The 9,543-nt window shown below is 41.6% G+C and overlaps 2 protein-coding genes across 4 annotated transcripts in view; one reads left to right on the top strand and one right to left on the bottom strand.

The window, feature by feature from the left end:
- Ccdc122 (coiled-coil domain containing 122) overlaps nucleotides 1-7,804 on the bottom strand; it is a 92,711-nt gene extending 84,907 nt beyond the window's left edge. For all 3 annotated transcript variants that reach the window (XM_029556976.1, XM_029556975.1, XM_029556977.1), the window contains exon 1: nucleotides 7,677-7,804. The gene's annotated coding sequence lies outside the window, so the exon portion shown is untranslated. The remainder of the gene's footprint in view (nucleotides 1-7,676) is intronic.
- A 62-nt stretch (nucleotides 7,805-7,866) lies between these two features.
- The window catches only part of Lacc1 (laccase domain containing 1), an 11,567-nt gene continuing 9,890 nt past the window's right edge, over nucleotides 7,867-9,543 (top strand). Inside the window, exons 1-2 of the mRNA XM_008854673.3 lie at nucleotides 7,867-7,999; nucleotides 9,218-9,543. The exon at nucleotides 9,218-9,543 is cut by the window's right edge and continues 289 nt beyond it. Of these exons, the coding sequence (XP_008852895.1) occupies nucleotides 9,271-9,543 (273 nt within the window). The 5' untranslated portion in view covers nucleotides 7,867-7,999; nucleotides 9,218-9,270. The remainder of the gene's footprint in view (nucleotides 8,000-9,217) is intronic.

Below are 9,543 nucleotides of genomic sequence, written 5' to 3'. Positions count from 1 at the left end.
AGAATCTAACCAAGAGGAATACCAATCATCACACTATCAGCCTATAATCCCCTTCAGCTATTGACTCCTTTCTTTGATCCTCTTTATAGCCAAGATACTTGCTAACCTCTTTCCTTCCTTTGTTCTTCTTGAGCCCACTGAAGTCAAGCTCCCACCCTTTAAAACACTTGTGCATGGAATCTCTGACCTCTGTTTCCACATTCAAAGGAAAATTCAATCATATTTGACACATGACTGTCTTCTCTGAAACACCATACTTCATTTCTTTTGCTTGTTCCTTTTCATCTTTCTCACTGGTACTAGACAGACCTAGTGTTCAGTCTTCACCTTCCTGCTCTGTGTTACTCATTACACAGGTATGCCATCCAGTTCCATGTTTTAAGATCTATTAGAGGCTGAGCATTCCTAAATTTACATCTCCAGCCTGAACATCCTTCTTGAGCTACAGACTCAGACCAGATTTTCTATGTCCTATGCCTATCCACACTTGGATTTCTAAAAGGCATTTGAACTTCCAAGCTAAACTCTTGTCCCTATGTCCCCTCCATCATCACCACTAAACCTGCTCCTTCACAGTATTCTCTACCTCATTGTTATTGTTCAGGTCCTAAACCCTAGACTCATTAGCAGGGAAGACTCTAAGACGACGTAGAGCCAAGAACAATTTAACCTGACTTGCCAAAGATAATCAAAAAGAGTTTATTGTTGGTATTCATAGGCCCTTTGGGAAATCCTTAAAGACAGCCCATAGGAAGGCTGTCCCAGGCCCGTGCCTTACTTGTCCCACCCAAGTGACAAGGTAGAATCTTGACTCTATATGTTACTATTCTTTTTGTAAAACTTACTGGTCCACCTTTAAGTTATTAGAATCCAATCATTCCTTACAACTTCCAGATAATGTGTTATCAAGAAATGTGTTACCAGGGAATCCTTCCCTGACAACTCTCTAAAACATGACCTCATTCTTTCATCCTCTGTTTTTGTTTGGTTTCATTTTTGGCTTTGCTTTCTTTTTGTGTGTGTATGTTTGTGTAGTACCTGTTCATATGTGTGTGTGTGTGTGTGTGTGTGTGTGTGTGTGTGCGTGTGTGTGTGTACATGCATGTGGAGGCAGAGGTAGATGCTGGGTGCCTTCCTCAATCATCTAGTTTATTTTTTTGAGACAGGGCCTCTCACTGAACATGCAGCTCACTGATTGGCTAGACTGGTTGTCCAACATGCTCAAGGGATCTTCCTATCTCTGCCCCACTAGTGCATGATTACAGGAATGTATCACTGTGCCTGCAGTTTGAACCTGTGTTCTGGTTGGGGAGAGAGGGTCCAACTCAGGTCCTTATGCATGCTCCACAAGCACTTTACTGACTGAAGCATGTCTCCAGCCCTGTTTTTCTTAACAACATTTATCATCACTGGCATATTTTCTACTTGTTTCTTTTCTGTATCTTTCAACTAATGCAAGCTTCATGACAGTAGAGATGTGCCTGGCACATAGTAAGTGTGTAACTATAATCTATCTCTACTGCAATGCATCCTGTTTTGACATAATGATGCTCCTGAAACACTGTTCTGATTATGCCAAAATTACAGCCAATCTATCAACTTAACTCTAATTCAGACAGCATCTTCTTTAAGAAGTCTTGCTTGATCTTTCTAGGCAGGTGTGATTTCTCTTTTCAGTACAATTACTTCTCTATATACTATGACAGAGACCACTAGAGGTTCTAGAATAAGATGGAGCTCATTTTTAACTTAAGTTGCACCATTTACTAACTTAATTGGCAAATTATTTCTAAGCAGAGTGCCAGGTTCCTGATCAGAAACAAGAGAACAATAAAAGAACTGCTGCATCAGTGCTGCTTTGGGGACTATGCAGGAAATGAAGCCACGCAAGTAAAGCACTCAGCAACCCTGACCACGGTGGACACTCAACAACTTTTATTCTTATAATGTTCGTTATTTTATTATTCTTCCCCTTAGATTATAAACTCTATGAAGACAAATGGTATTCTACTCTTTGTATTTCCTAAACTATTTGAAGACATAACCTAAAGAATGAAGAAAAATAGATTTATATTATGAGAAAATAACTGATATTTCTTGACTATTTCTGAATCATGAATCAACATAAAGAAGAATTCTTACATAACATTTTTTAAATCAACTATTCTTAAGAGGATATCTGCTGTAAAATTGGAAAAGATTTAGTTTTTGTTGTTTTTCCTGGATCTCTACAGTGGAATGGAAAAAGGAAAATCTACTGCCATTGACTGATAATTCATTAGAATTATGTAAATCAATGCATACAGACTGCAAAACTGTCAACAATATTGTTAAAAATGTTAGGATATTAATAGACTCATCCAAAGAAATTCCTAAGTCAAAACATTAAAACTTTACAATAGTAATGCTGGGAAGATGACTCGGTGGGTAAAAGCATCTGGTACACAAGCCTTTAGGACCTGAGTTCAAATCCCCAGCACTCATGTAAACAGCCAGTATGGCCACATGTGCTGTAACCCCAATGCTGGAGGGAGGGGTGGTACAGAGACAGGAGGATTGCTGGAGCTTTCTGTCTCCCAGGTTCAGTAAAAGACCAACCAAGAGAATAAGGGGAAGAGTGATAGAACAGTACTCCCCAAATCACTGTTTGGCTCCAAACATGTAAACAGTATGCATATATACGCGTGCACGCGCGCGCGCACACACACACACACACACACACACACACACACACACACTCATATACATGTTATAAAGGCCTGGATTTGATAATGGTACACGCCCTGAGCAAGGGGATTCCAAGTTCGAGGCCAGTCTGGGCAATATAATAGTACTCTGTCTTAACAAACAAAAATCCATTATAATATCTAAAACAAGGGTTTTAGAATCTGCTGAACCAAAGATTCTCCCTTCTCTGGCCTGGCAATGAGATTAAAATTTCAGGATACTCCAAATAGAAAGAAACTATAGGGTTTATATTGTTCCCTAACTGCCTATCTAAGGTAATACAGTCAACATTCATAATTCTCATATTGTTTCTAACTTTCTATCAAAGGTGACATTTCTCGCACATGCATGTTTTGATCATAATAGATTGCCAAAATATATCATTTTGAAATGTAGACACAGAATTTGCTTTGCAGCTCAAAATCAATCTTTAAATATTGTCCAGGCAGCCTTTTCCAAAAAGTTCTTGCCCATGGGACAGAAATTATAGTTCTTGTTTGCCTTATTCAGGACACTAAGGGGATAAGGTCTTTCCAACCCTAAACAAGTAAGGATGACTTTTAAACCAAAAAGAATGGTGACTCCAAAAAGGTAAGTTTATGTCATAACCCTCAAAGCCTATGAATATGACCTTTTTGGCAGAAGGATCTTTGAAGATAAAATTAGGTTAATAATCTCAAGATAAGGTTCAGTCTGAATTAAATTCAATTACAAGTGCAAACAATGGCCAAACCATTGTTTCTCTTACTACATGTAAAAATAGAATTCTGACCCATGATCTACAACCAACCAAACCATTATCTACAGTAACTAGAATAAGGCCTGCCCGTTACCTATATATAAGGCTTATAGATGTCAGACCACTATCTCAAGTAACAATCCAGGAAGCCAAGTTATAACAAATGGCCCCAAATGGCCAGTGCCTGATTAGTGACTGACATTTTACCTCCCTCTTTTTAAAAGTAACTTTGAGTATGTTTTAAAAATATATCATTATTATATAAATTATTTTATGTATATGAGTATATTGTTTGCATGTAGGTAGGTGCACTTGTGTCATACAATGTCCACAGAGGTCAGAAGACGGCATCAAATTCCCCTGGAGCTGGAGTTACAGGCAGTTGTTAGCTGCCATGTGGTATTGGGAATTGAACCTCTACAAGAGCAGCCAGTGCTCTTAACCACTGAGCCAACTCTCCAACCCAATTTTATCTAATTCTTTTTTAAAAGCATTTTATTTATTTTTATTTTTTTAATATATAAGTATATTACCTACATGTGTGTAAATGCATGTGTGTCATGCAATGCCTGTGGAAGTCAGAAGAGGGTGTCGGATCCCCTGAAACTGGAGTTTCAGACAGTTGTTAGCAGCCATGTGGGTGCTGGGAATTGAACCTGGGTCCTCTATAAGAGCAGTCAGTGCTCTTAACTGCTGAGCCATCTCTCTAGCCTCAGATTTTACCTAATTCTTAACCCCACTTCCAACGTGGGGCCTACCAGAGGAAGCCAAATATTTACCCCTAATCAATAACAGAGAATGCCTCCCTTCTTGATGGCTTTTTACTGATTCCCCAATGCTAATACCTCTAGTCAGGTGGTACCCACTCTTCTGCCTGTCTTTGATTCTCTGCAAAAACATAACTGTTGATGCCAGACTCCCTTGCAAACTCTAAATAAACAAGTCTCTCCTACTCCTAATTTTGTTAACCTTCGTTTGTTTTCATACATGTGTCCTTACAAGAGAAAGTTAGGGATTTGACAATCAAGAGACACAGGAAAAGCCATTTGAAGATGAGGGCCTGGATCCTAAGTCATATAGCTTCTGGGGCGGTCAGGCTGAGCAGCATCAGAAAATAAAAGATACTGAGAACCTTCAAAAAGTGCAAGGTTGTGCCAGCATTTCGGTTTCACAATTTAGTCTCCATAACTAGGAGAGAACAAGTTTTTGTTAAGTCATCCAATTTCTGGTAATTTGTTTTGGCAGCCCCAGGGACCCTAACATGAGCTTCTAGAAACCCATAAACCTTGTGTCAAGTCACTTAAAAATAATTGTTCAGGACCAGGGAGATGCCTTAATGAGTAAAGGTGCTTGCAGCCAAGTCTGAAGATCTGAGTTCTATCTCTGGGATCCACACAGTGGAAGGAGAGAACTGACTCTCACGAATTTGTTATAAACACTACACATATGCCATAACACATACACATGCATGCACACACATGCACACAGTCACAAAATTTAAAAATCTAATAAATTAAAAAATTTTTCAGTTTTAAAAATTCTACCATTCTCCTAAGATTTACATTATAGTATAAGGACATGTGGGGTTTTCCAGTGGCTCACCTTAACAGTCAGCCTCAAAGTACTGTAAGCCTCTGTGGCATACAGTTAAATAATTTAGAGACACACAGTGGATGCTTTCTTAGCCTACTTGACTTCTAACCAACTCATCTTTTTTTTTTTTCTTAATTGCCTTTGTAAATTGTCAGTGGTTAATTCCAATAATGTGCCCAGTGATCACGGTTAGCAAACTGCTCTCTAGCCAGTCTGCCTAGGTCTGTTCTACCAGTTGAACTATGTAACCATACCATAAATTGTGTTTGTTCTCAAACCTGTTTATACCAGTTGTACTTGATACTGAGCCTTTATAACTTAATTAGATGTTATGTAATTATATAGTACATAATTTTTTTCTTTAAAATATGTATTTAATATTTGAAAAGACACAATAAAGGGTGTGCCATAGCTATGAAAGATTTTGTAAAGGATAAACATGCTCATGTTCTTTTACAGGTGCCATTAAAGTTATTTTCCTCTTAAAGACAAAGCTTTGGGAAAATTTTATGCTGAAGTGTAGCTATATTGTTTATGCAAGAGATGCAATGCAGAATTCAAATAAGTAGGCCATGTACAAAAAAGGTCCTGAACTTTCTCGATTGGTAAATGAGCATGCAGTTATGATAGGTTAAAATAAAAAGTTTAAAATACTATGCTATGCTTGTCCACAATTTTCTGGCTTAATTTTCTTTACTATCATGTCCATCCTTATAATGTGTACAGGTAAATATTTAGCCAAGTGTTTCAACTTATTGCTTGAATATGGGTCCAAACTAGACCTATAAGAGGGCTTCCTGTATATGAAGAAAAAACTAAAGAAGCCATTCTCCTTGGTGAAGGGATGGGGCATCAAGAAAGGTTATGTTTGAACTTGGAGTCTTGAACAACTAGAAGCAGTTAAACAAATACACAAAAAGATGTGTTCAAAGTACAGCAAACTACTTATCACCTGGCCTATGCAAAGAGCAGCCTTTACTGGAATGGCTTAAGAATACAGCAGTTCTTTATTTTCCAACTGAATTATACATCTGAATCATCTGTATGATTAAAACAAGAAAGCAGGCCCAGGCTTGACTTCAGGAGATTCTGATTTGATATTTGGCTGGAGTATGGGGTCCTTACAAGTTTCTGTTTTTTTTGTTTTTGTTTTTGTTTTTTTAGTTCTATGTGTAGCTCATTTGTGCACCCAGGACTGAGCAGCTCTGGAGTTGTATGAGAACAGGGTGAGAGTTAAGAAATGAGACCAGGACCAGATGGCAAAGGAAGTGGCATGCAAATACAATATACAACTTCCCTAACAACATCACTATTTTGAAAGTTTTGTTTGGTTTTTACTGCCACACTGTTGATGAGAGAATCTAAACTCACCATTGGGCATAAACATATAAATGCTTTAAACCTGCTTTGTAAATTTAAAAATAAAACTTCTCAGACCAGAGTGGTGGTGCACACCATTAATCCTAGGACTCCAGGGGCAGAGGCAGGCAGATCTCTCTGCAAGATCAAGGCCAGCCTCGTCTATGTCACCTGGTCTATATGGTGAGTTTTAGACAAGCTGGGGTTACAGGGAGACCTTATCTCAAGCCCCCTCCCTCAAAAAAAAATCTTCCATTTTGCTTGAGATAACATTCTAAAAGTGCCCAGTGAAAATACAAATTTGACCAAAAGAAGTGGCCAGGTTTACTGGGAGTGGGTTCTTCTCTGGGCTAATTCTCTTGGTCTCTAGTAAAGTAGAGGCAGGGCCACAATTACAAGAGCTCTTCCAAACTCCTAGATATCTAATTCTTTTTCATACCGGAAAAACTTCTTCAGCACTTACAGGAACACCAATGAAGATAAAGGGTCCCCTCCTTCCACCATAGCCAGTTCTACAAAAACCATCCTTTCTCGAAAGTTGTATATTTTTCCCTTTACAATACTATCTGATTTCCATATGTTAGCTACTCAGTATTTAAAACAAAACAAAACAAAACAAAAACCCATTAAACTCTTGGAGGAAAGAAGGATGCTTAATTATGACTTTATTATAAGTCTAAGAATGCTTTCTGACCTATTAGGGACAGGTTTGCTTGCTTGCTTGCTTGCTTGCTTGTTTTGAGATAGGATCTCCCTGTACCCGCAGTTGACAGAATTTGCTATGTAGACCAGGCTGGCCTCGATCTCAGAGAGATCCTCCTGCCTCTGCCTCCCAAGTGCTGGGATTAACAGCAGGTGCCATCATACCTGGCACGGGTACATATTTTTTAAGGGGCCCATGGGGCATCTGTGTTTTCAACACACGTGAAGGTGGCCATCAAGACTGTTAGTCCCAGAAGAAAAAAAGCACACCATCAGCGGAAAGGCAAAAAAATGGAGAACCAACTAACTTGTGTCTAGAAACTAAAAACAAAACATATGCAAAAACCTATCATCCGCCACACAGAGGAGCCCCCAGAGGGCCCCTTACAGAACCCGGGCTGTGGTTGCTAAACGCTGAGCCGGCGCCCTGCCCACACTGCTGGCTCAGCACGTCCTCCGCAGTCCCCTAGGCCACCAACGAAGGCTACCCGCCCCGCGTTCCCCTCAGCACGCTCCCCACACGTCCCGCTGCCCCTTCCCGTCGGGGCCCGCTCGCCTCGCGCCCGCTGCTCGGTCAGAACCCGCCAGGCCTGGCCAGGCCCCTAGTCAGACCCCGTCCCGCCGCCAGCACCACAGCCCCGCTTGCTCCGGCCTCGGCGCGGCGACGCAGACCCGGAACTGCCGGCGGCTGGGAATCCCCGCGCTGTGTCGCCGGTCACCTCCGCGACCTCCCCGTCCCACCAGAGCTCGAACACGCCCGCGCGAACCGTGCGCCACAGGGAGGCCGGGAGCCCGAGGGCTGGCGTGCCCTTCCAGCAGACGCGCTCGCTCGCGCCTCTGGGCTCCGCGTTCGCCGAAGGAGAGCGCGACAGGGCGTAGGTGAGTCTGTCAGCCGTCTGGGGCCGCCGGGAACCGTGCGCTGGGACCGCGGAGCAGAAACGCCGTGCGTGTACCCCTACGGCCGGCAGCGCTCCCCCTCACCCCGCCGCCCCCCCCCCGCTCCGCTGGCCCCCCTTTCCATCCGCCGCCCCCCACCAGCCAAGGTTGGGACAGGTTTAAGGGCCAGCGGGACTGCACCTTCGGAGGGGTAGAGGGAATCCCCGCCTGGACCGGAGGACTGGGGTGCAGGTGGGAAAATGGGGGCAAGAACCGGAAAGCTTCTCTGATCCAAATTGCTGTCGCTTATGTAGACAATTGCCAAGTAGGAATCCTGGCGTGCGGGCAGGGGGAGCGTCTATTAATCAACTTTTTAAAAATATTCTATTTATTATTTTTATTTTCTGTGTATGAGTGTATTGCCTGCATGTATGTGAGTGCACCCGTGTCGTGCAATACTGCGGAGGTCAGAAGAGGGCTTCGGATTTCCCTGGAACTGGAGTTAAGGACGGTTTTCATAGCTGTCATCTGGGCGCTGGGAATCGAAGCCCAGTCCTCTGCTAGAGCAGTCAGTGCTCTTAACCGCTGAGCCATCTCTCCAGCCCTTAATAAACTTTTATCTTACCAAAAGTGATTTGTAGGCCAGGCATGGTGGTGCACGCGTTTGATCTCAGCACTGTGGAGGGAGGGGCAGAATGATCTCCTGAGTTCGAGGCTAGCTTGCTTTCTCCATAGTGAGTTCTAGGCCAGCCAGTGCTACTTAGTGAGGCCCTGTCTTGAGAAATAGAAATGGTCATTTGCAGATGCAGATAAGTTTAACGTCCCTTTAGGGATGTTGGTATTTCATATGAGGAGATATGATCTAAAATGACTGTCATGCCAGGAATAATGATATGTCAGACAGATTGATTGGCACATAATTAAAAAAACAGGACTTGATAGATGTCAAAAAGTGATTTCATGCTTAAAATTTGCTATGTAGAAAATAAACCAGAGTTGCTGTTCTGGGAAAATATACCCACCCACCAAAATAAAAGATGACTTTAATTGTCATGATTCTTTTATGATGAACAGTGTACCAACTTTTCTGGCCTGGGTTCTAGATTTATTTTACTTTTTAGATCAATGTAATTATTTCTTTTTTAAAATCCACTACACATTTCTGTTGTAACTATAAGATTAATAGAATTTCTTACTCATATTAATGATAATTTTTTACAGCTGATTTTTTGAGCACAAAAGTCTTCTAGAAGAAAACTGAACATTCCTAAAGGATGGCAGAAGCAGTTTTGATTGATCTCTTCGATTTGAAACTGAACTCTGAGGAAAACTGCCATCAGACATTACTGAAGACATTAAATGCTATTCACTACCACCATGCTGCCAAGGCCAGGTTCCTTTGCATAATACATTGCCGTAACATGGGCAGTGAAAGGGATGGTGAATGTGGTATTTGTGAACTGGAAACAAGAAATGGATTATCAGCTTTCATGAGAGAATTTGAGATTGTTAGCAAGCCCAGCATAGCTGTCTCTTTGTATACCATT

Source organism: Nannospalax galili, unplaced genomic scaffold (assembly GCF_000622305.1).
Source record: "Nannospalax galili isolate Female #2095 unplaced genomic scaffold, S.galili_v1.0 scaffold386, whole genome shotgun sequence".
NCBI lineage: Eukaryota > Metazoa > Chordata > Mammalia > Rodentia > Spalacidae > Nannospalax > Nannospalax galili.
Note: the sequence above shows the minus strand (reverse complement) of the source record. Positions and strands in the feature narration are given on the sequence as shown.